The 26,145-nt window shown below is 54.5% G+C and overlaps 1 protein-coding gene across 1 annotated transcript in view; it reads left to right on the top strand.

The window, feature by feature from the left end:
* The first annotated feature begins 536 nt into the window (after positions 1-536).
* PODXL (podocalyxin like) overlaps positions 537-26,145 on the top strand; it is a 53,668-nt gene continuing 28,059 nt past the window's right edge. The window contains exon 1 of the mRNA XM_060633174.3: positions 537-914. Coding sequence (XP_060489157.3) covers positions 848-914 — 67 coding nt within the window. The 5' untranslated portion in view covers positions 537-847. The remainder of the gene's footprint in view (positions 915-26,145) is intronic.

Here is a 26,145-nt window from a genome sequence, read left to right as displayed (position 1 = left end):
GTAGACTTGCTCGGAAGCGGTGCGGCCCGCGGGCCCGCCCGCAGGTGAGTTGCACCTGGCAGCTGGGAGACTCGCTTCTCTGGAGTTGGAGCACCGTGCTCGGCAGCCCGGAGGCCTCGAAAGATCCTTAGCGCACGCAAGAGGCTGGGGGTCGCCACGCTCCGGATTTGGGCGTGCGAGGGCCCTGGCGGTGTCGGGGGTCCCTCCGGACCCCCTCAGAAGCACTGCGGGCGACGCCTGTGTGCCAGGGCGAGCTCACCAGCGGGCGAGGAGCGGTCCGGCGTCAGGAGCCGCCCAGCCGCCCCGCGCACACACACATTCACCACCCCGCCCGCCCGGGGGCCGTTAGCCCGGAGCCCGCCGCCAGCCCGCGCTCCCCCGCCCGCCGCGCTCCCGGGCGGAGTTTCCTCCTCTGCTCATTGTTCCCGGCCCAGCGCCCGCCCCGCCCCGCCTGCCCCACTGCAGCCGCCCGCGCGCTCCTGGGCGGCGGGGCGGGGGAGGGTAGGGAGAGGAGGGGAGAGGAGGGGAGAGGAGGGGAGGAGGAGGGGGCGGGGCCGGGGGCCGGCGCGGACGGGACGGGAGTCGCCGCAGCCGCCGGCCTGGCCCAGCCGCGCAGACACCGCCCGCGACGCAGCCACCCGCCGCTCCTCCGCCGCCTGGCTCCGCGCCTCAGTCCAGCTCTGCCGCAGCGGTCGCGAGGAGGGGCCGCTGGAGCGCGACTCGGGAGCCCCGGGTCATCACCCGGCCGCCGGAGCCACAGCCGGGCCTCCCTGAGCGGCGCCCACGCTCTCGCTGTTCGGACGCTCGCACCCGCAGCCACCTGCTCCCGGCCCGAGGCCAGGACACGATGCGCTCCGCGCTGGCGCTCTGCGCGCTGCTGCTGCTGCTGCTGCCGCCGCGGTCGCTCTCTGATGGTGAGTGGTGGCCCGGACTCCGCTGGGACCCCACCGTGCGGGTGCGCTCCCGGCCGGGCCGCACCTCGTGGCGCGACCTGGAGCAGCCCCTGTGCTCGCCTTTCGCTGGGGGCACACGCGGAGCCCTGACCTTGAACCATTCACGTCCCTTCCGAACCCGCGAACACTGCAGGTGCCGGGCGGGAGCGCGGATCGTCCCTGGTCTCCGTTCGGGTGGAGTGGGAGGTGGATTGTGGATTGTGCTGGGGCAAACCGAGGGGCGACAACCCTAAATGGGTTTGCGGGCAAATAGAGCGGGGAGTTGGGGCATGGCGAGGCTCACCGTTTCGCGGGATCTCCCCCCCAGGTCTGGTCACTCTTCCTCTCCGTTTTTGGAGGGGATGAGCAACGGTATTGTGTAGTCGATGATTCCAGCAAAACAGCAGGCTGGAAGCTCACGCGGAAGTCCCTGAAGCAGGTGACAAGCCTCCAGTAACAGCTCAGGCGGCTGTCTTCTGCGTTTGCAGAGAGGTCTTTTTTTTGAGCAGTGTGTACAGTTCAGCCCACCTGAGCCTGTGTTGGGATAGGTACAAGGGGAGTAAGTGGACCTTCCACAGTGTCAGAGTCACCTAGCTGAGTAGGACCCTTGTCTCCTTTGCCACCAAAGGAGCTGCTCCCTTCTTGGCCATGGCCAGGAAGGTGAGACACCCCCCTCCCTTTTATAAACAGGAACTTGTCTCCTGGAACAAGCTTGGATGCACCTTAGAAACAGCCCTCCTATTTTTTTCTCAAGGTGAAATGTTATCCTTTGGGGGAGACGGGTGGCTGCAGACTCCTCCAAGAAAGTGTCCCAAGGCCCCTGAGAACAGCTGGAGGCTCGGCCCCAGGAAAGAGATGAATTTCTTTGTGACCCGCCTGAGCACATGTCTGCCTCGAGAAAGACTGGGGGTGGCGCTCCTACCCTAGGTAGGGCCAGGAAGACTTTGGTGACAGCCCAGAGAGGGAAGGGACCTTGCTGCTGGCAGGCGCTGGCATTTGGGGCTGAACTCTTAGGGCAGAGTGGGAGGGAATGGCTGTACAGCCTGTTCTCTGCACTGCATGGAACCGTTCGTGGTCGGGGGCTGGTTCTCAGAGGGCAAACAGGTGTGAGCACACTGCTCTCAGAGGGCAAACAGGTGTGACCACTCTGTGGTCCGTGGCCCTGAGGCTCCACCAGCTTGGCCTGTAAAAAGGAAAGGGCACGGTCAGTGGGCAAAGGTGTTGTGCCCCCAAAGGGTATTTTGTGGTGTGAAGACTGGTCTGAACAGCTCTGAGGGTGACCGTCACCTTGGATTTGTACAACCTACAGGGCCGAGAAGATGCTGGAGTGTGGCCACTCCTGAGCCCTGCTCTAAGAGCAGCCAGACTTCAGCATGGGTCTTGACGTGCACCTTTTTGGAGCGAGCTTCTTAGCACCACCTAGAAGGGAGATGGGTTGTGTCAGGAGGGATAGGCTAGTTTCTGGTGCTCCAGAGCCTAGAGACTGAGCTGTGAGGAGAGGCTGGGGGCTGTTGTGCACTAAGAAAGGCTCCAGAGCCACCCAGGGGAAAGCTCGAAGCCCAGCTTGCTGCTGGCTTCAAGGCTGGGATTGCCTTCCCCAGCATCTGGGCACTGCCCAGAAACTGCCTCTTTCAGGAAGCCCTCCTCAAGCCTAGCACAGGGCAAGGCACGTGGTGGGAGCTTGATACATGTTAAACAAGTGTGGTGAACAGGACCATACTCCCATCCCCCCCTCCCCAGCAAGTCTCTGGGCCTTTCCAAGCCCCCAGTGCCCAATCCCTAAAATGCTAGTGCCATATATAATAAAGGGATAAAAGGAAGTACTTTGAAACATGTAAAGCACAAGGGATTATTATAGTAGTAGCAGTAAAGTTTATTTATTTTGAGAGAGTGCATGAGAACGGGGGAGGGGCAAAGAGAGAAGAAGAGAGAGAGAGAGGGAGAGAATCCCAAGCAGGCTCCGCACTGTCCATTCAGAGCCTGGAAATCAGGAACCATGAGATCGCGACCCAAGCCGTAATCAAGAGTTGGACACTCGACTGAGCCATCCAGGCGCCCTTATTATTATTTTTCATACCTTGAGGCAGAAAAGGCTGAGGGGTGCAGGTGTGGTGTTCAATGGCTGCGCTGAATTTCATACCCTCCTATAGGGACTCGGTAAGGACTGTTCCATCTCTGCCCTTCCAAAGGTGTGGCCGCCTGGGCTGCAGTCACCAAGGATCGTGTAACCCCCGACGCCGTTGGAATACCGTGATGCGATTCTAAACAATACAGGATTATAGTGAGTCTCCTCCACAAAGGAATTACCCCACCCAGGTCCCCTGAGAGCTTACCTTTTCATTAACAGGGGAGTCACATAGCCTACAGCATAAGCAGCATTAAATCCAGGGGCCCGACAGTCCATTAGACTCCTTTTCAGTACTTTTGGTTTTTTTTTTTTTTTTTGTTTTTTTTTTTTTTTTTTTTCCCAGTACTTTTGGTTTGATACTCATTTAGTGGAACCACATGGCGAGCTGTACGAACGGGCCTCAGTTCCCTTATCTATAAGATAGAATAAAAGAGCAGAGGGCACCTCTAGTTTCATGTTATATAACATTTCTGGGGTTTTCTGGCCTGTTATCTGCCAGCTGAGTCGTACTATCAATCTGATCGAGCCATTCCATGGGTGAATCCTGGAGAGGGAGAGGCAGCTTGGTGTGGTGGAAAACACTCAGGGGCACCTGGGTGGCTCGGTTGGTTAAGCATCCGACTTCAGCTCAGGTCATGATCTTGCAGTTCATGAATTGGAGCCCCGCATTAGGCTCTCTGCTGTCAGCTCAGAGCCTGCTTCGGGTCCTCTGTCTCTGTGCCCCTCCCCGCCCCCACTGCCCCATCTCTCAAAGTTACATAAACGTTAAAAAAAGAAAGAAAGAAAGAAAGAAAGAAAGAAAACAGATTGTGGGTCAAATAGACCCCCGGAGACCATAGACAAAATAGTGAACCTCTTTGAGCCTCGGTTTCCTCAGCTGTAAAATGATAAAGCTATCTTGCAGGTTGCCCTGAAGGTGGGCGATAACATAGAATGAGCTTGACAGTGTGCCCAACTACTCGAGGTCGGAGCTTAATAAATCCTGGCTGTGATGATTACTCAAGCATATTAACTGAGAACTTGATTGGTCTGAGGCAGCTGAGTGTCAGGATTCTGCTAATGTCTGTGGGAATCAATTGATAGGTGGTTGCAAAGACTGCAGCCTTAGTGCCATAAGGTGTGGGAAAAGGAGGCACGTGGAAACGAAGTGGTAAGGTGTGGGTAGGGGTGACCTAGGCAAAGCTTCCTGAAGGAGGTGGGAGTTTATACAGGGGTTTTAAGATAAAAAGGGTCACGGTGGGGTGGGCTAGCTGGGGCTGAATGAATTGTCGCTGGAGAGGAGACACGGGCTAGGGGTCAATGATATGGGTTCTTGAGGTGGGGAGAGCTGCAGGAAGGCCATGGGGAGGAGGTGAGTTTCCAGAGCCCGGGGGGAAAGTTCTATGGGATGAGGTCAGGGCATGGTAGATATTCCAAGCATGGTCCTGCTTTGGGCATGGCTCTGAGGCAAGAGGGAGCAAGCCATGGGGGTTGGGAGCAGACTGGGCTCAACAGGTGAGGGGCGAAGGGGAGCGGTAGGGGTCACAAAGGCACCAGGTGGTAGCTTTGCCCAAGCTGTGGGGTGTGCTCTCCCCCTCCACCCCCGAGGAGGGGCAGAGGGGAGGCACGTGTTGGAGGGGTGTCCTCTGGCAGGCAGCAGGGCACAGAGGTGGGGCAGAGGCACGGATTCTGAGCCACATCTGCCTTTTCCTCAGGCATCCATGTTTGAAGGGAGAGGAGGGGCTCCTGCTGGGTGGGGTTTGATACCTCTGCCCTTGGGAAGCTGAGAGAGGAAAAGGCTCCCACCTGATTCGAATTCCTCTGAGCAGGGAAGACTAGAGATTTAACCCTGGTTTACACCTGTCCTCAGGTATCATCTCTGCCAAGAAGCCTTCCCTGGTTTCTAGATGGACACAAATTATGTTCCGTGGTCTGTTTGGGTCTCTTGCAGCCTGTGGGGAGCCCCTCCAGGGTAGGGGCCACAGCACATTTATCTCTCCGTCCAGGGCCCCAAGCAGCAATGGGCACTGAGCAGTTGCTCAAAATTTTATCTGCACCTTTCAACTGAGGGGAGCCGGGGCCTAGGCCCTGGTTTCAGGCTCTTGGAAAGGGAAGCTGTAGCCCAGCTCACATCCTGGGCAATGATGCTGGCCAGTGAGCTCTTTCTGCAGCAGCCGGAACTGGCAGGAGTGACTGCTGAGGGTTGGGGCTTCAGGGCTGGGGATCCAGGACCTGACCAGCGGCTGCTGTGGGGACAGCTTGGCCAAGCTTAGCTCAAGGCCCTCCACTCCTAAGGGAAGTGGGAGGAGCCCTGTGGACAGCTCACCGCACTTCCTGGGAGGGGGGTCGGGATTTAGATGGTCCTACCCTAGTGAGAGCTTGTTTCTTCACATCCTTGGTGCAGAGGCTCCGGGAGCCCTCTGCAAGTTTGCTCAGTGGAAGCTCCATGCCAGAGAGAGAGTGACCCTCTTCTGCCCATCCCCTGCTCAGCAGCCCCCGCCTGAGCCCCAGCCTGCCTAGAGACTTCCTCAGACCTAGAGGCCAGGGAGCTCGTCCCTCAGCTCTGGGCTCACTTCCTATTTGTGCTTTAAGGTATGATGCAGGGCTGGGAGCTCAGTTGGTGGGTTTTCCCTCACATTCTGTTCCCAGGAACACAGGTGAATTTGCATAGAGTTTCTCTTGTCATGGGTCTTGTCAAACAAGGTTGCAGATCTAGGTTTATGACTCTGGGCCATACAAGCCTCGTGACTGTAGGTATTCTCTCTCTCTCTCTCTCTCTCTCTCTCTCTCTCTTTTTCTCTCTTTTCTTCCTTCCTTCCTTCCGAGAGAATCTTAAGCAGGCTCCATGCCGAGTGTGGAGCCTGACACGGGCCCCGTGCTAGTGAGATCATGACCTGAGCCAAAATCAAGAGTCGGACGCTGAACCAGCCGAGCCACCCAGGCGCCCCTGTAGGTATTCTCTTAAGGAAAGCCTTCAAGAGAATCTCCACAGAAGATCCATTGCAAGGAGCCTCTTCATATTTGCAGTAGCATTTACCATTAGATTGCTACAAGTAGGCTGTTCAAAATAGAATTCAACTGGCAAACGGTAATTTCCACGCTGCTTCTAAATAACCTAGAAAATCACAGAACACAGAATCCTAGAGCTGGGAAGCCTTCTGGAAATCATCTTCTGCACCCACATGTTTTTCAGATGAGGGAACGCAGACCAGGGAGTGGGTTCACTTGGCCAAGTCCTAGTGACTCCCAGTGAGATGCATGTGCAGCCATAGAATGTAAGAACGGGACTGAGCCTTTCTGTGCTAATTCCCTCCCGGGCACTGGAGAAACTCATTAGAACCCTTTCTAGAAAGGGTTTCGTGAAGGTGAAAACATTATACTGTGCCCAGACTCTCCCCATCCCTCCGCCTTCAGGGTGTGTTGAGAGTTGGAGCTACTTTATTCCCCAGGAGTTAGGCTCTCCAAAGGTTCTCCCTGTCATGTCATGTCACAGTGCGGGCCACCATGCTGGCCACTCTACATGTCTGTCTCCCACTGCCTGTGAGCCCCAGTAGTGACTGTAGCATCCAGCCAGAGTCTGGAACGAATGAGTGGGGTGCTTACCTGGTGCACAAATTCAGCCCTCCTCACATGCCCCCCACCCCAAGCCCTCGTATTGGCTCTGGACTGTGGTCTCACCCTGTACCACGATAGTAATGGCTGGCGCAGACCCTCAGCTTTGCTTGGCCTCCTGGCCATCCATCCTCCCTCTGTCCCCACCCCTTTCCCTGACAAACCACCGCCACCCTCTCTTCCTTTGTAGCCTTATCCCCCTCGGGTCAGCCACCTCGCACTTCCCTGCGGCCAGGGCGCAGGGTGGCACCCTGTCCGCCAATTGTCATGGCCGGAAGGCCGTGTGCCTCAGCCCAGGGGGAAGAGAATTCTGACGAATGGCTGACTGAGGCTTGCCATGCAGCCCCAGGTTGGGGTGCTGGGAGACACATGGGCTGACCAGGAGCCCAAACTGTCTGGTCTTGAACCTTTTAGCGCTCTGACCCAGGTCAACGTAGAAGGGACACTGGGGAGACCAGCCCTGGTGAGAGGGGCACTTTGCAGGCCTCACACCCCTTCTTACCTGAAATTTATGGAGTGCTGTCCAAGGGGACCCTCTGTCCCCATCCAGTCTGATTCCCATGCCGACTTGGCTTTGAACATCCTCTCTGGAGCCACAGTCTTCAGCCAGGATGGCACGAGGTTGTCTTGGGACGGCTTTTGTCTCACAAACCATTCCAGAGAGGGGAAACTGAGGCATAGCACTGAGGACTTGGAGTAGGTGACATAAACAGCTTTTCCCCCAAATATCCACGTGCCTCACTCCCTCATTTCTGTTAGCCACCGTCTCAGAGAGAACTTCCGGGCTGCTCGCATAACACGCCCTCCTCTCCTTACTCAGTGTATTTTCTCCATAGCGCTTATCACCTGATGCATGCTCGTTTCTGCCTTTGTGTGTCTCTCTCTTGAGTAGACTATAAGTTCCATGAGGGCAAGGTCTTCTGTTGTTCATTGCTGTAGCCCCAGTACCTGGAACAGTACCTGGGAAATAGTAGACACTCAATAACTGTTTGCTGAATGAATGAGTGAGTGAGTGGCCGAGCTGGCTTAGAACCCAAAGTCTTGTCTGCTAGTTCTGAGCCGTCCACTTGCAAGGCTCTAACCTGGTTCCAGAAGAAGAGAGGCAGGTGGCTGGTGAGACCAGCCCGGGACGTGGGAGGGATGGTTGCCTGGGCACGAAGGTGGAGCGGGACTCCTGAAGGCAGGGGTGCTGTGGGAGGTACAGCCGCCTCATAGCTGCTTCTGGCCACCTCCCCGCCCCCAGAGGACCCTTCTGTTGAAGGTTAGGGCTGCTGGTTGTTAAAACTTAATTTGGCTGCTCTTAGCAACTAAAAAACAGTGGACTGACCAAGACGGAAGTTGTCTGTCACTCACGTGAGAGAAGTTCAGAGCGCTGGGATGGCGGTCTGTTCTGCCATCATCAGCATGCTGCCTCATGGTCCAAGATGGCTTCTGGGGCTCAGCTATCAGGAGAAAAGAACAAGAAGCCTGTGGCTCCTCTTTCGAGGGCACCTGCCAGAAACCACACACAACACTTTAGTTACATTTGTTGAACAGAACTTGGTCCTTGGCCACACCTAGCTGCAAGGGAAGCAGGGAAGAATACTTTGATTAGGGAAGAGTATTTTTTATTTCAGGTACCCGTATATATGCCTAAGCAAAAACCAGTGGTTCAGTGATAAAGAAGTCAGAAAGAATGGATATCGGAGTAGGTCACTGGCAAATACTACCACAGGCTAAGTCCCTGAAAACCTTGGGTTTCTCTGCAGCTGCCCTCAAACCTCGTCTTGCCAATCAGATCAGCTCTGCTTGCGTGAAACCCAAGTAGTTGTCCGCCATGGCCAAAGGCCTTGCCCCCGCTCTGGCTGAGCCATTTTCAGCTTATCTGTTGTCTTTTTGGTAGCTCCAGTGTGTTGGTGTATTGATGGAGGGTTTCCTTGTAATGTGCAAAGAAACCCAGCTCCCTCCCACGCAAGCCCCCTCGCCTTGAGCTGCACTAGTGTCCCGGGGACCGCCGATGACCAGGGCTTCCTCCAGGGCTGCCCCGGGGGACCTACTTTCTCCCACTGCCCTTTGAATGGCAAAGAAGTATTTCTACACCCTATCCTCCCCTTCCTAGCTCAGCAGGGGCAAGTATGGGGCCGGGGGAAGTACTGTCTTAAATGTTTGGTCCATGGGGCACCTGGGTGGCTCCATCGGTTAAGTGGCCGACTTTGGCTTAGGTCACGATCTCAGTTTGTGGGTTGGAGCCCCGTGTCAGGCCCCGTGTCGTGCTGACAGCTCAGAGCCTGGAGCCTGTTTTGGATTCTGTCTTCCTCTCTCTCTACCCCTCCACTGCTCGGGCCGTTTCTCAAAAATAAATAAACATTAGAAGAGATTAAAAAAATAAATATTTGGTCCATGGACACTCCTGAGAGCACCAGCTGGAGGCCGGTGGCTTTCCAAACTGGTGGAGGTACTCTGTGGAGCTGTCGTGGGGGCCACCGAGAGGTTGGGGTACACACCTAGAGAGGAAAGCTAAGAGAAGGCCAATTTGGGGGCGGACTTTTCATCCCACCCCACTTTGCGCATCTCCGTTTTTATCTGTTCTGTAGGGTAGGTCTCCACATAAGAATTCCTCTGAGAAAAATTCTGCTGTCAAGGAGAAGAAACACTGAAATCTCTCGGCATGATGTGCCAGGATTTGAAGTTAGAAGCGTGGAGTTTAGCCTGGGCTTTGGCACTTGCTGGCCTTGCGGTTTCAGACTTGTTCCTTGGCCTCCGTTTCCCTGGCTGTGAAATAGGTATAATGCCTTCCTCTGCAAGTGTGGGTTACACACTGGTGGTGTGCCTGGCGCAGTTTGGTTTTACGTCTTTTACTGGCTTTAGGTCTAGCCCAGCGTGCGATATGATGAAGCAGACCTGTTCCCCCCTCTCCACCCCCCAGCATGTGCCATGACCTCTCTGCGCTAAGCTTTTGCCCATTTATTCACTGTCCCACAGCCAGGCCCTTCAGGACGAGGGCCCCGGTTCTGAGGCTGTGGTAAGCCGCACTCCCAGGAAGGGGCTGCAATGTCCACCCCCCCTCCCTGCCTCCCAATTCCTGCTTCCCACCTGGTGCTTCCCACTCCATTTCTCGGGGACGGGACGCTGCCCTTTCCCCTTAGGCTACAAGTCAGACGGGTTTTCCTGAAGCCACCAAGGCCCTGATCCTGGAGCCCCTGAGGTTCTGGCCATCACGCTGTGAAATGGAGGGTCACATCCTACTGCTTTTTTTTCTGGATCAGTGTCCCTCTGGCTGCTCTTTCTCCACTGCCCCTGTGCAGGCCACAGATCTGAGTATCACCCTCTAAATAGCTTCCTTCCTCCTCCTCCAACCCTCCCTGACTCTAGCACCAAATTCACTGTGGCACCATCTGAGCCGGGCAGCGAAACCTGGTGAAGGTCTTTAGAGCCAATCTGCACTCCCCTTCAGGGAGGAGGGGAAGCAATCCAGCAGCAAATATAAACCAGGGAACTGAGTATCTCCTCCCGGAGGTGAGAAGTGGGAGGAAGATAGAAACTACTCACCGAGCTGCATTTGACTTTCTGCGCACCGTAATCCCCAGGGGCTGGTGCCCTTGTGCCTCACTTTACCCCTACGGTAAATCAGGGCTAGCACCCCACTTTTTTTCCTTTGGTCTTGTTTTTTACTTTTAAGTCGGTAGAATAAGCTGGGTCTCAAACTGTGCCCAAAGAGAACACCAGTAGTCCTCAAGATAGTAAGAGTTCTGCTCCCAGTAAGTGTTTGATAAATGAATAGAAAGTTTGTCGTGAGTAAAAGAGACGCATGATCCAAAAGGTTTGGAAAAGGCTGCCGACTCGATTCCCCTTCTTGGAAAGTCAGTGCCTGTTAGGATCTTAAATGCTCCCAGATGCCCCTTACCGAATAGCCTTTGCTTAATTCAGCGTCCTCCAAATGTACTTTAACTGTGGAAACAACCTTTCCTCCTCCTTTTTTTTTTTTTTTTTTTTGTTTATATATTTTTGAGACAGAGAGAGACAGAGCATGAATGGGGGAGGGTGAGAGAGAGAGGGAGACACAGAATCCGAAGCAGACTCCAGGCTCTGAGCCGTCAGCACAGAGCCCGACGCGGGGCTCGAACTCACGGACCGCGAGATCATGACCTGAGCCGAAGTCGGACGCTCAACCGACTGAGCCACCCAGGTGCCCCTTTCCTCCTCCTTTTTAGAACATCCACGAACATCTGGTGGGGGGAAATACGGATATGAAGATAGAGGGACCGCCTGCCCTAGTTTGCCCAGGACTGAGAGGTATCCAGGGATATGTGACTCAGGGCTAGAACCCATGCAGTCCTATGTAAAGACCGGACCACTGGGCGTGTGCGTCCAGTCTGGAGCTTTGCTAAGCAGGACCTTCTGGAAAGGGAAATGCAGCCTGACAGCGCCCTCCTTCCTGAGGGGATTTGTAGGAAACCACATGGAAGCTTGTTGCCAGAATAAAGGCTGCTTGTACCAGAGTCAGTGTAGGGAACAGGTTCCATTCCAGGCCAGTGGCCCTGCATGGGTGCTTAATAACGGTGTTGTTTCTCAGGTAGGAGTTGAAGGCATTATTACGAAAATTGCGGGTGGGTGTGTTTTTGACGTTTGATCTTTCCACTCAGATGGGGGCAGACGTGGCTTGCTGGTTGATTCTGGCTGCTTTTTTTCCTGTTGTGCCTCTGCTCCTACTGCTTTGAGTCCCTGTTCCTGACAACATCACGGTTTCTGTGTTAAATCCAGTCTCAGGCTGTCCCCCTGTCCCAGGGGCTTGGAGAAGGGGATTCCCAAGGCTGTTCTGCCAGCCAGCACTGCCCTGGTGGCTCACCCGAGGCAGTGGTGCTGGGGCTTTGTCCTCAGCCCTGGGTAACGCCGAGCTCCTCCACCTTCGGGCTGTCATTTTTCTGGGAGCCAGGGAACCAAATGGTGGAAAGGGGGTGACTCGTTGGATGGAATCACCGGCTTGCCCGTGCTTTTCGAGCTGCTGCCAGCATATCATACATCCTCCCAGTGGTGGGTCGGTGAGCGTGGGGTCCCCTCGCTCAGGCACATGTAGCTCCACACCCCAGGCGTAGGGGGCGCTGCTGAGTAGAGCGCGTCTGGGTCTCAGCCCGTCCCTGCGCGCGGCAGCCCCGCGCTATGAGCCCAGTCCCCAGCATGCCCCCTTCTCCTGGCCAGGCTACCGCATCCGGAGACCCCGGAGCCCAACACGGAACTATTTCTCACCCTGAGCTTGTCCTCGTTTTCAGCTTCTCAGTGGCCACAGTGGACATTGGAGGGCACGTGCTGTCGACAGCTGGCTCCTGGGGAGAGGCAGGGTGGGAGCTTGTCCACAGGCTCTCATTCTCCCCTTGGCATCCCGGGAGGTTGTACTTGGCTAGAAAAACACTTTGGCTTTCCTCCCAGGCACCGGGGAGAATCTGGAAGCCTGGTCCTGACCGCACAATATCACATCTCTGAATTCCATGAGCTCTCTCGGGCAGTCACGACATCACACCAGCTGTAGCTGCCCCAGCGCCTCCTGTTAATTAAGCTTCGGGGTACGTAAGTGTGTCTGTGTGTATGGGGGGTGACGGCAGGCATAGGGCAGATACCCAGGAGGGTCCTGTGTTGGGTGTTGAATAAAGGGCAGGGAAAAAAAGAAAACAGGTTTGTAAGAGCAAGATGCTCCCTCCCTCCGGGGCCAGGAGTCCTCCCGGTGGGCCTCAGTTTTCTCATCTGTGGATAAGGGGCTGTGCCCAGCCGCCAGTTATGCAGGGCGGTGGAATCAGCCACATGTTGGCCCTGACTGCTCGGTAGCTCACTGCCTCTCTGGCCCCTGCTTCCCCAGCTGCTTCCTCAGCGGAGGGGTGGACATCAGCTCCTTTTCCGGTTGCATCTTTAGGCATGATGTCATTACTGTAAAAGCAAAGACCAGTCTGTAAGGGAAGACGAGAAAGGCAACAGTCTCTGGGGGCTAGTATCTCCAAAGTCCTGTGGCCTTGGGTTGTGCGACACTCCAGAGGATTGCACCCGTTTTCCAGACGGGACATCCAAGGTGGGAGGATGGTGGTGAATTACCCAGCCACGAGCTAAGTCTCGGAGTCTTGGGGTTCCAGCTAGCTCCTTCCAACTTAGGTATGACTTAGTGCTCTGGGCCTGGGAGCAGCCAGATGAACTTGGCCTGGCCATCTGTACCCCTTGCATGGTAGCAAGACTCCTAACACAATAAAGAGCGTGGAGAAAGAAAGGGGAGATGGGAGCATGGGAGGCCAAGGCGTAGGGGATGGTTCTTCCCCTGCCTCCACCCATTCAGGAGCCCCAAGTCTGACTGTGGTGTCAATCTTGTGTGACCTAAGCAAAGCCTTGACCCTCTTTCCTGACCTGGGAAGTTTCAGAGGGAACCATTCCATTTTGCTCGAAGTTTCTTCTGAAAAGAAGAGCCGTGAAATCACCGTGTGTGTGTGCGTGCACACCTTCCGTCCCCCCTCTGATGTAAGCCCCCTTGACTACTTTTAGGGGATGAATTTTCAGCTGCTTGGACACCTGGCTCCAAGCAGGCTGGCCCTGGGATTCTTGATTCACTTCCCAAGGCGGCTCCCGTAGGAAACCCCGCTTCCTTGACGAGCTCTAACATCTCAAACGCTGGGGGACAACTTGGCTTTGTTTAAAAGGAACGAGGCTTTTAACTTTCCCCCCACCACCGGCCTTGGCGGGAGTGGGGGGGGGGGGGGACAAGAGAGCCAGCCCTCAATTGTTTAGCTGTATTCATTTATGAGGTTTGTTTGTTTCTCTTTAAGCAATACTCCTACCAGATCCCTACTTCCCCACAGGCAAGCGGACCTCCTTTTTCTTTAAACACCAAAGAAGTCTAGATTTTGAGCTTAACAGGGGAGTAGTCCTGTTTTTCCCTGTTTCTTAGGGCCAAGCATAGTCTTGGGTGATGGAGTTTAGACTTTTTTTAAATTGTTTTTTAAAATTGTACTTGTAGGGGGGGGGGGGGGAGGATGCAAGTGGGGTAGGGGCAAAGGGAGTGGGAGAGAGAATCTTAAGCTCCCAACGCAGGGCTCGATCTCAGGACCCTGAGATCACGACCTGAGCTGAAATCAAGAGTCGGACACTTAAGTGACTGAGCCACCCAGGCGTGCCTTGGCTTTATTTTTAACTTGCTTTGCAGAGTAAGTGGGGTTTCGGGTGGGGAGCCAGCTAACCTGAGCCTTAGCTCCCCTCACCCCAGCACACACACATTTCGCCTAGGGAACGTGTACTAACATGGATTATTCTGCAGCAAGAAGGATGCAGGTGTTATTCCTGGAAGGGGAGAATTCTCTCCAGGACAGAAAAAAAAAGGTTTGGAAATTTGGAAGGCTGTGTTAACCTTCAGCTTCCAGCAGGCGGAAACTGGTCATTCCCGGGGAAGTTCACAGGCCCCATTTCACAGAACTTTCTCATTCGGCTCATAGAGCCCACTATCTCACCTTCTATTTGGGACTTCCCTCTGGCTTCTGGCCCTTGTTTGTTTTCAGCCTGGAGCGGAGACTGGTCCCTGGTGGAGGTTTCCAAGGGCGGTGGAGAAACCGGTACGCATCTGGTTATTTTCATGGCTTCGGGACCGGGAAGGTGGCGTGGGAACGACAGCGTGCTCCCTCAGAAAAACATTTACCAAGGTTGTCTTTGAACTGACCACCGAGGGAAGAGTTGCATTCTGAGTGTACGCAGGCTTTGGCCGGAAGCCTGCGTGTGCCCGAGGGTTTAGAGAACAGTAGGTGCCCCGGGGGAAGCGGTGTGGTCAGTTGCAAAGTTGATGAGGCATGCGCCAGCCGTGGTGGTTCATTGTCATGGGCGCTCGCCTCCTGTGGACAGCCGGGGCTGGATCTGCTCTTGCCCCCACTGCCCCATAGCCAGTCCCCAGTCTGCTCTGCAAAGAGCACAACGGTGGGACCTTCCCAGAGAGCGTGGGAGACGCATGCAGAGCTCTCAGTTCAGTGTCTGGCCCGAATGATAAGGCCTCAGTAAGTGCAAGATAAAAGCTTAAGAGTGATACGATAAACTGGTTTGGATGGGGGGGGGTTTGTAGAAAATGCCACTGCGTGAGGAGGGAGGAAGTACATACTTGTGTCCTGTGGTCTCAGACCTGACGCAAGCCCAGGGCGACGCGCGGTGCCCCACCGGTTCCCAGCCCTAGCGTGCACACATTTGTGTGTCCAGCACGCAGGAGGGTGTTGGCAAGGTTGTCAGCCTGGCTTCCCATCCAGCCAGACCTGCCCCTCTGCAGATTTGAGGTATTTTGACATTTCCCCCCAAAGCTTATACATTTTCTTAAGTGCTCATTTTGTTCCAAGGTAGCTATTTCTCTCTCCCTTGGCTGACAAGGCTCCAGACGCCTCAGGCTCACACAGGACCTGGGGTTCACACCCCAGGGCTCGCTCTTTTTTGTGCATCACACACGGGGACCTTGAATCTGATCCTAAAGATGGGCCACAGGGCCCTGCGTTTCCTCCCCGGAGCACCGCCCTGTTGTCCTGACCCTTGTACAGGAGCCCTTCCTGGAGCTGGCGAGCTCAGCTGGCTGGGCATCACCCCTGCCGGCGCCCAGGCCAGGGGGTTGGCGGCTGCTGGGCACGCTGCCTGGTCAGACAGATCAGGATTCACATGGTCTGCAGCAGCTGAAGGGATTAGGAGGCCCTGGGAAGGGTATTGTTTTAAGGAGGTTAGCCTGTCTTTCCAGCTCAGGAAGAGCCCCAGCCCCTTTCCTGGACAGGCTGGCTGCCCTCACACCAAGCCTGAAACACCTGCCCCAAACCTCCAGGGGTCAGCACGTGCACACTCCTCATTAGGAATAGCAACGACAGGTGGCTCAGAGGTCGGTAGCGGGCCCGGGACAGGGACATCCGGGTGGGTGGAAGGAGGAACCCGGCAGGGGCAGCGGGGGCTCGGGGTAGAGGCAGGAATACAATCTTGGGTGGCACAGTTGACCGAATTCCAAGCTCTCCTCATACCTCTCTGCCTCCAGCAACAGAATTAGAATAATGAATAATCCAAAGAATGTATTTAGAAGCTTCCTGCTGAGGAGCTCAGTCCTGTACAGGATGGGGGTGGGGTTCCACCCTCTGACCCCCACTTGGAGAGCTTCTGATGAGGGTGGGGTGGTGGTGTGCAGTCAAGTCTGGCCCCTCATTGTCATTAGGGGGGACTGCCGAGGTCATCGGAGCCACCCCTCCGTGAATCCTTTGGAAATCAAGGCCTCCTGAGGCTGGTCCTCCAGGGAAGCAGGAGAGAGCACAGTGCCCCAGAGCCCCTGAAAGCCAGATCTGAGTGACAGCTAGTCGGTCAGGGTGTGGGTCTGGGACGACCAAGCTGAGTGGAGTGGCTGGAGATTCCGTCTGGGTGCGGGATGTGGAAGCTCAGGAAATGGGGCCCGGGGCTAGCAAGCATTCCGGTTCCCGAGGACCACCCCCCGCCCTGTCCACGCAGCTCAGCCTCCCAGCCTCTGCACGGAGCTGTGTGCAGGGCAGGCAGATGTTCCCCCAAAGGCAGGAGCTGCAGTGTTCATGCAGAGTGACTCCGTGCTGGGAGCCACCCGAACACCCATCAGCAGTGGAATGAGTGAGACATGGGGGGATGTCCACACAACAGAGAACAAACAGTCCACAGCGACGCGCCGTGGGAAGGATGAATCGTGCAAATAAGATGCCAAGGGAAAGAAGCCAGACCTAAACGTCAGTAGTGTGGGATACCATTGATAGACACACAGTTAGCCCGGGTATTTAAGTCGGATGAGAGCTTACCCTTGGGGGATGGAGAGTGACTGGGAGTACGGTGGGCTTCCAGGATCGTGCGTCCTGTTCTGTGGTCCGGGTATGGGGGTGTGTTCCATCAACACTTGTGATGGCTGCAGTTCTCTGAACGTATGTAATTCTTTTTAAGTTCCTGTATTCATTTTGAGAGAGAGAGAGAGCGCGCGCAGAGAGGTGCAGAGAGAGAAGGAGAGCGAGAATCCAGGCAGACTCCATGCTGTCAGCTCAGATCCTGATGTGGGGCTTGAACTCCCAAACCGTGAGCTGAAATCAAGAGTCGGTCGCTGCTCAACCGACTGAGCTACCCAGGCGCCCCGAATACACGTAATTCTTTACTAAAACACTGTTAAGATACAGAATACACGTAATTCTTTACTAAAACACTGTTAAGATACAGGAGGAGGGGCTGTTCTCTGAGGATCTCCTGATCCAAGCCAGCAGCCCAAACCCCAGGCTTCCAGAGAGTTCGGAGGGGCGGCCCAGGGAGAGAGGCTCTGTGGACCGGGAGCAACCAGCCTCGAGGGGAACAGGAAGGAAACCACGTTAGGTGCACCGACCTGCGTGCCTGCTGGCCGACTTCTACCTTGGCCATTCCCGTGAGGGTCAAAGGGAGTACGGTACTAGGCGGCCCCGAGCTTGGGAACACGGCAGGCGCCTGCTGGGGATGGGTGCCCGACAGGTTCCGGTGCGAGAAGACTGGCCAAGGCCCCTCCCACGATACGGCGAGTAAATGGTAACAAACAGGGCCGAAGAAGCCGGGGCAGGGGTCCCTCTGTAGGGACCCTCTCCGATGTCTCACCTCTCCGATGTCTGTTACTGGACTGTGGTGCTCTCGCATTTTTTAAGTCTTTTTCTATTATTTGAGTAGGTAGCAGTTTAGGTGTTTCTGCTTGTGGTATGAATTGCAAAACCTTTTTGCCACCGTGGTTTCTAATAGTCTGCTGGTACAAGTGGCCCTCACTGGGTCCTTCGGGGAAATCACAGAGGCTTGCGCACACGAGGCGGGGCGGGGGGTGGGGGGAGGTCTGCAAACTACAGCTCAGGTGCCTGCATTTGTCCCTGCAGTTTTAGTGGGACGCGGCCACAGCCACGTGCACCGCACATACTGCCTGTGGTGGATTTTGTGGCTACAGTGCAGTTGAGGCCTAAAGCAAGGTCTAAAATATTTACTCTCGAGCCCTTTGCAGAGAAAGCTTGCTAATAACCCCTGTTACACATTACTGTGTCACGACCTCATCGTTCCACAAATGGAAAGCAAGGCCTGAGGAGTGTAAGTGGCCCCAGGCTGAGAAGCCGCCCGAATCGGCACATGGGGTGCTCTGGGAAGAAAGCTGGTCCTTGGCTGACTGCGGGCCTAAGCCGCCTGACCCCTCAGTCGCTGTGGTGCTGCACAGGTCAGTTACCTTTTTTCACCTCCCTTCCTTATCAGAAACTTCCGGAGTTTTTCAGCATTAAGTGAGCTACCACATCAAAGCCCCCCGCCCTCGGTTGGCATGAGGACGTTTTAATATGTGAGTTCCCCACCTTTAAAAAAAACATTTTTTTTTTTTAATGTTTATTTACTTTTGAGAGAGAAAGAGAGCACGAGCAGGGGAGGGGCAGAGAGAGAGGGAGACAGGTTCTAGGCTCTGAGCTGTCAGCACAGAGCCAGAGACCCGTGAACCACGAGACCATGACCTGAGCTGAAGTCGGACGCTTAACCGACTAGGCCACCCAGGCACCCCAAGTCCCCCACCTTCTTAAGGGCCAGACACTTATCAGGTTCTGTCGTCTTCACACACACCCCTCAGGGTGGGATGGGGAAGGAGGCCGAAGGGGTATAGTTTCGGTTCACCGAGGAGGAAACCCAGGCCTGAGAGAGAGAGGCACACCCAGCGTCTCTCCCCCCTGGTGCCCTGTGCACCCCCATCACGTGGGCTCTCACGCCAGACGCTGGTCCCAGAGCCCATGTAGCCTTAAACGGCTCTCCCTGAAGGGAGCCTGAGGCTGCCCGGACTTGCCCTGTGAGGCTGTGGTCTGGGGTTGCTGTCAGGGCAGAACTGGAGGCTGCCACCAGAAAAGCCCCTCCCTCCCTCACCCCTGCTCTCGTTCCCCCCCCAGGCTTCTCTGAGGAGGTGAGGAAACACTTCCTGGAGCAGGAAGATTCCCACTTATCCCTTCCTCTTGTCTGGGAATTTGCTTGACCGTAGCCACCCTGATGCTGTCACCTTCCCCTGCCCCTTCTCCTAAGAGGCTGTGCTGCCCTGGGAAACCTTGGAAGAGACCCAGTGGGTCCGAGGATGCCTTGCGTCCACCCTCCCCTGTGTCCAGGCCTGTAGAGATGTGAACACCCCCAGAGGGGGAGGCATGCGGACGGTGTGGCTCTGTAACCAGGGGATTGTGGCCGAGGGCGTAACTCCGGGCTCCCAGAGGGTATAATCATTTCTTTTTTTTTTTTTTAATTTTTTTAATGTTTATTTATTTTTAGAGAGAGAGACAGAGCGTGAGCGAGGGAGGGGCAGAGAGAGGGAGACACAGAATCCAAAGCAGGCTCCAGACTCTGATCTGTCAGCACAGAGTCCGACACGGGGCTCGAACTCACAAACTGCGAGATCATGACCTTGAGCCAAAGGCAGATGCTTAACTGACTGAGCCACCCAGGTGCCCTGAAATTGATTTTTTTTTAAGTTTATTTATTTTTGAGAGAAAGAGAGTGTGAGCAGGGGAGGGGCAGAGAGGGAGGGAGGGAGAGAGAGAGAGAGAGAGAGAGAGAGAGAGAGAATGAATCCCAAGCAGGCTCCGTGTTCTCAGTGTAGAGCCTGAGCCGGGGCTTCAGCTCCCAAACTGTGACCTGAGCTGAAATTAAGAGTCAGATGCCTCACCTACTGAGCCACCCAGGGGCCCTCTGAGTACGTGCTCTTAACCATCACCCCGTACTGCTTTCGTGGAGGGGAAGGGAGAGGGTCACAGTGGGACAGGGCAGGGATGTGTGTAGGCTGGAGCTGGCCACCCGCAGGCTCTGGGCCACACTGTTGGTGCAGGGAACAGGAGAGAAGGGAGAGTTGTTGGCTTGGGGAAGAAGAGGTGGGATGAGGTCCTCTGGCCGTGTGCCCTCCCCTTCAGGGAGGAGAGTGCCCAAGGGAAGCCTGCCTTTCTCCACTGCTGAGGGACGTCCACGTTGGACAGTGGCGGCCCTCTCCTGCCCAGGGAAACAGCCAGACGGGGCCCCACCCTGGGAGCGAGTGTCGGGCAGGCCAGCTGAAGCAAGCTGATAAGGGCAGAACAATTCTAGATTTGAAGAATGCCCGGAATTATCTCCCTTGAGGGGGCAGCTCTGCGCCCCTGTGGGAGAGGCAATGCCGAGGAGCCAGGCCCGATAACCCCCTGGGGTGCTGTCCTGCTGTCCAGAGACCCCAAGAAGGTAGGCTCATAGTGGGGCCAGCAGAACTGCCGGGGTGGGGGGCCCCGGGGAGGGACAGGGAGGCTGGACCAGAACCTGTGGCCACACGTCTGCCTGGCCACTCAGCCTGAGTGGGGTGATGAGGGCCGGCCGGCCCTGGCCTTCCCTAGGCAGTTGAGGCAGCTCTTCCTGCTGTTTCTGGTCTATTAACCTCCATCCGAGCCCCTGGTCTTAACTCGGTTTGCAACAGTAAGACACCACAGACTGGGTGGCCTAAGCATCAGACATTTGTTTCTCACAGTTCTGAGGTTGGGAAATCCAAGACCGGGGTGGCAGCGTGGTCGGGGGGCCCTTTTCCTGGCTTGTAGATGGCCACATTTTGTGTCCTCACTTGCCAAAGAGGGGCGAAGCTGTGTCCTTCCTCGTGTAAGGACATTACTCCCCCCTGGGGCCCCACCCTCATGACCCCATCGAATCTTAATCGCCTCCCAAAGGCCTCCGTCATACCATCACATTGAGGGGTAGGCCTTCAGCCAGTGACTTTGGTGGTGGTGGGGACACAGCCGGTCAGTTCATAGCACCCCTTATGCCAGGCAAGTTGACCAGGTGCATTTTGGGGGCCCTCAGCCCAAGCAGGGAGCTGTGTGGAGGGGGTACAGAGAACAGCCCCAGAGGGACCTGTGGCAAAAAATACCATGCTACCTGCTCCCCCACCCCACCCCCCAAAAAACCAACTTTAAATCCTCAAACCTGTCATCATCACCCTATTTGGACAAAGCGTCTTTGCAGATGTAAATAATAAGCTAAGGATCTTGACGTGAGGTTATCCAGATGGGCCCTAAATCCAATGAGGGGCTTCCTTATAAAAGAGACCAGGAAAAGAGGTGACAGCAGTGTGACCAGGTGGCAGAGATTGGCCCATGGCCCCCAGAGGCTAGAGAGGCAGGGAACGGTCCCCCTTGGAAACTCCAGAGCGCCTCCAGAACCGTGACAAAATACATTTCTGGTTTTTTTAAATTTAATGTTTGTTTATTTTTGAGAGAGAGACTTGAGCAGGGGAGGGGCAAGAGAGGGCTTGAGAGGGCTTGAGCAGGGGAGGGGCAAGAGAGAGAGAGGGAGACACAGAATCCTTAGCAGGCTCCAGGCTCTGAGCTGTCAGCACAGAGCCCGACGCGGGGCAGGGCTGGACCTCATGAACCACGAGATCATGACCTGAGTCGAAAGTTGGACACTTAACTGAGCGACCCAGGCACCCCTACATTTCTCTTGTTTTAAACCACTCAGTTTGTGGGGATTGGTGTGCAGCCAGAGAAAACTGATACAGGTCCCAAGGCACAAAGAGGGTCTGGGCTTTACCCAGTACCCAAAGAGCCAAGGCTCTTTACCCAAAGAGCCCAGTGCACACCTGAGGAGAAAGTCGAAGCTGGTTGGGAGAGGTGAGGGGAGTCAGCCTTCCTCTTCTCCTCCCTGGGCTCCCAGCCCAGGGCTCTGACCTTTCCCAGTCGCTGTCCTCTGCCCACTGCCCACAAGCTCCTTGCTGATGCCGTTCCCCCAGGTCAGGCTCCCCCATCCTCCCCAGCCCCAACCAATGCCTGCCTGGGACCTTTGGGGGGTGGGAATGAGGACTGGCTTTCTTAGAGCCATAGGGACGAGCATTAATAAGGGATGTGGATAGGGCAAGTGAGCAGAACATCGTAGCAACCAGCCTCCAAGGACAGGACCCATATTGGGTCAGAGGGCAGAATCCAGAAGAGCCTCTTGGTGGAGGCAGTGAGTGCTGAACTGAGTAGGAGGTGGGAGATAGCAGGGAAGGATGACCAGATAGGGCTGAGGCAGGGGACTGGTGAAGACCTGTGTGGAATGAGGAGTGTGTGGGAGCACAGAGGTGGGGACACAACATGGATGAGCCCAGAGGAGCGCAAGGGAGTGAGTGTGGTGTAGAGAGCGGGCGTCTGAGTTTGGGGCTCCCCAAAGCTCCCCATCTGCCCCACATCGCCCTAATTCCCAGCTACCACCCAGAAGCAATAAGCCCAGAGCAACATGGGCAGCAGGGTTTGGGGTCTGAGAAGAGTGTGCTCTAGCAGGCTAGGAGGGGCTCAGACTTCAGCCAAGGCTGCACCTGCGGCACCATCTGGCTCCTGGGGGGGGCGGGGCGGGGGGTGAGAGAGGCTCAGGAAACAGGTGGCACAGGCTGGAAAATGAGTTTTGAGGTCGGTCAGTTCTTGGAAAGGGGTGCCCAGAGGGCAAGGCCACTGGAGCAGCTGGTTAGCGTGGCTCTCTTGTCACAGCAAAAGCAGACCTACCTGTGCCGTGCTTAGGGAAGTGCCTCCACATCTGCAGGGACCTGAGAAACCTTGTCGTTTTCACAGATGTGCTTCGTGGGGGATCAGAGGCAGAACTGGGATGTGAAAGCTCAGATCTCCGGATTCCCAGTCTATGTGCTTTCCTTTATTGCTCCAGTCCGGGAAGACGCCAGCTTACCCCACCTGGTTTCTGCCATTTTACCGTGCCCCCCCCCCCCGTCCCCCCTGCCCCTAGCTTTTTGGTGTTATTTTCCTGGAGATAAAAGTGTAGTTGGGGGTGATGAGCTAGGGGTAACAAAGGAAGGAGGGGGTGGACGCTGGTGTCCAGGCCTGGCCCTCCCTCCCATCTAACTGCCTTCCTGCCCTCCTTCCACACGCCCTCTTCCTGGGGCATTCTTTCCAGTTTCCTTTCTCGCTATTAATAGCCCAGAGTCACCCCAGGTCTGTCAGTGGCCAGGAACAGGAGGAAGCAGGCCCTCACCGAAGGCTGGGAGCAGCCTTCTCCTCTCCCCAGGGGAGCAGACAGGCCTCGCCTCCCACTCTCCCAGTGCAGACAGGCGTGCGGCCCCCTTCCCCCGCTCATTTCTTTCAAGACCTGCTTCACTGTCCTCTCCTGCTTGCTCTTATCTCGGACCTCTTCGGCACCCCTCCCTCACCGCACCTTCATTTCTTCCTCTCCTTCTTAATTCTGGGTGACCTCAGCGCCCACCCGTATAGACAGCGAGATGCCGTGGCCTCCCACTTTCTTGACGGTCTCCCATCTCTGCTGTTTCACACCCTGTACCTTATCACCGCCACAAACTACCTCCTCTGAGATCTAAGCATTGCGTTCTTTGATTGCTCTTCCTCTGCCGTCCAGTTCATTTGCTCAAGTACACCCGTACTTGAACCCGTACCTATACATAATGCTCGAACCTAGACAGCCCGTCCTAGTGACCCACCCCCTCCTCGTGGCCTCTGGGCCCCCATCTGCCCATAAGGATAACCCTCCTGTCCTTCGCCATTCACCATCATAGCCCGACCTCACAAATATCAAGTCCCTTGCACCCTTTCCCGTCCCTGTGCTCACCTAGCAAACCCCGTTCCCGGATGGACCCCGCCTCCATTTTTTGCGTGCCCACACCTAAGGACTGGAACACTCCTGGGGCAAAGCCACGCGCTGGCTGATGGGATTAATTTAAAATGTGTGATTCCAGGCCTCAGTTTGGCACCAACTACTACTTGGCATTCGTTCTTTATTTCTCAAGGTGCAGACCTCTGACCAGCGGCGGCAGAATCCCCGGAACTGGTTAGAAATGTAAATTCTCATGCTCTATCCCAGACCTGCTGAATCAGAAAGTCTGGGGCTGGGTTCTGCACTTAGGATTTTTTTTTTTTTTTTTAATTTTTTTTTCAACGTTTTTTTTTTTTTTTTAATTTATTTTTGGGACAGAGAGAGACAGAGCATGAACAGGGGAGGGGCAGAGAGAGAGGGAGACACAGAATCGGAAACAGGCTCCAGGCTCCGAGCCATCAGCCCAGAGCCCGACGCGGGGCTCGAACTCACGGACCGCGAGATCGTGACCTGGCTGAAGTCGGACGCTCAACCGACTGCGCCACCCAGGCGCCCCAATGCACTTAGGGTTTTAACAAGTCCTCCAAGTGATTCTGATGCTCATTGAAGTTGGAGAACCCTTTTCTAGTAGGCTGTCTTTTCCCCTTTCCAAAACGAGCGTTGCGTACTTTTTCCTTCCGCGAACTTCATCTGTAACAGCATGACTTGATTGAGAACACTTATCTTTCTGCCACCAAAATTACAAACGCACTTAGGTCTGTACCCATCTTTTTTCCATTTCCAAGGCAGAAGTGTCTGACCTTCTACCGAAGGTCACGTCTGGGGGGTGGGGGGCAGGGGCGGGCACTTGGGATTCACACGCTTATATCCCCTTCTGTATCTTAAGGACCCAAAGAGACAATAGAGAGGAAGCAAAACAAAAGGAGCTTTCTTTTTTTTGGTGTTTGTTTATTCATTTGAGAGAGAGAGAGAGAGAGAGAGAGCGCGCACGCGCACATGAGCTGGGGAGAGGCAGAGAGAGGGAGGCAGAATCGAAGGCTCAGCGCTGTCAACACAGAACTTGATGTGGGGCTTGAACTCACAAACCATGAGATCAGATGCTTAACCGACTGAGCCACCCAGGTACCCCTAAATTTTTTTTTTTTTTTTTAACATATACTCATTTTTGAGAGTGAGAGAGACAGAGCATGAGCGGGGGAGGGGCAGAGAGAGAGGGAGACACAGAATCTGAAGCAGGCTCCAGGAAGCAGGCTCCAGGCTCCGAGCTGTCAGCACAGAGCCCAACGCGGGCCTTGAACTCATAGAGTGTGAGATCATGACCTGAGCCGAAGTCGGACACTCAACCGACTGAGCCACCCAGGCGCCCCATTGTTAGGGGCATTTTTTAAGTTTATTTTTTAATTTTTATTTTGAGAGGGAGAGAGCAAGCAGGGGAGGGGCAGAGAGAGAGGGAGAGAGAGAGGATCCCAGGCAGGTTCTGTGCTGTTAGTTGAGTTGGTCACCCAACCGACTGGGCCACCTGGGCGCCCCCATTAGGGTCATTCTTATGAATGCATCCTGATTCATACATGGCTCCCTAGGATAAATGCCTACTGGTACAACTAAGAGATGTCGATTTTTTTTTTTTTTAATTAAAAAAATAAATTTTTTTAATGTTTATTTTTGAGACAGCATAATGTTTATTTTTGAGACAGCATGAACAGGGGATGGTCACAGAGAGAGGGAGACAATGTTACAAGTATTTTCTGATTAGTTTTCATTTTCCTTTTGGTTTCTTTTTTGTTTTTTAACTTTTTTCTTTTTATTTTTTTTTTTTTTCAACGTTTTTTATTTATTTTTGGGACAGAGAGAGACAGAGCATGAACGGGGGAGGGGCAGAGAGAGAGGGAGACACAGAATCGGAAACAGGCTCCAGGCTCCGAGCCATCAGCCCAGAGCCCGATGCGGGGCTCGAACTCACGGACCGCGAGATCGTGACCTGGCTGAAGTCGGACGCTTAACCGACTGCGCCACCCAGGCGCCCCAAACTTTTTTCTTTTTAAACAATTTTAGATTTGCCGAAAAGTTGCAAAGAGGATACGGAGAGTTTTATATCCCTTTCCTTCAGCGTTGGCCTGATATTATCGTCCTACATAATTGTGGTACATTTATCACAACTGAGAAATTAACCACTGGCACAACACAACTAAACTACAGACTTTATTCCTGTTTTACCATTATTTCCACTCATGGTCTTTTTTGTTCCAGAATATATTGCATTCAGTCACCATGTCTGAGTAGTCTCTCCCAATCTGTGACAGTTTTTCAGTCTTTCCTTATTGTTTATAATCTTGCTGGTTTTTAAGAGTACTAGCCAGATATTTGTAGAATGGCCTCCAATTTTGATGTGTCTGATGTTCTTAAATTCTTCCCGTGATTAGACTGGGGATATATATTATTTATTAATTTTTTTTTTTAATTCAAGTATTGAAGTATACTAATACAATCGTGTATTAGTTTTAGGTGAACAATATAGTGATTCAACAATTATATCCATTAGGAAATGCTTACAGTGATAAGCGTAGTTACCATCTGAGGGGTTATGCATGTTTAGAAAGAGGAGGGCAGAGCTGAAGTACCCTTCTCATGACATCTTACCAGGGGACAAGATGACGGGTCGCTACTTACCATCGGTGATGTTAACGTTGATCATTTGGTTAAGATGATGTGTCTACCAGATTTCTCCACTTTTTTTTTTTTTAATAATTTTTTGAATGTTTAATTATTTTTGAGAGGTGGGGGGAGCAGAGGGAGAGGGAGACACAAATCTGAAGCAGGTTCCAGGTTCTGACCTGTCAGCACTGAGCCCCACGTGGGGCTCAAATCCAGGAACCTTCAGATCGTGACTTAAGTCGAAGTCAGATGCTTAACTGACTGGGCCGCCCAGGCGCCTCCCAGAGTTCTCCACCTTAAAGTTGTTACTAGTTTTCCCTTTCCATTCTCTGC

Source organism: Panthera onca, chromosome A2, assembly GCF_046562875.1.
Source record: "Panthera onca isolate mPanOnc1 chromosome A2, mPanOnc1 haplotype 2, whole genome shotgun sequence".
Classification (NCBI taxonomy): Eukaryota; Metazoa; Chordata; class Mammalia; order Carnivora; family Felidae; genus Panthera; species Panthera onca.
Note: the sequence above shows the minus strand (reverse complement) of the source record. Positions and strands in the feature narration are given on the sequence as shown.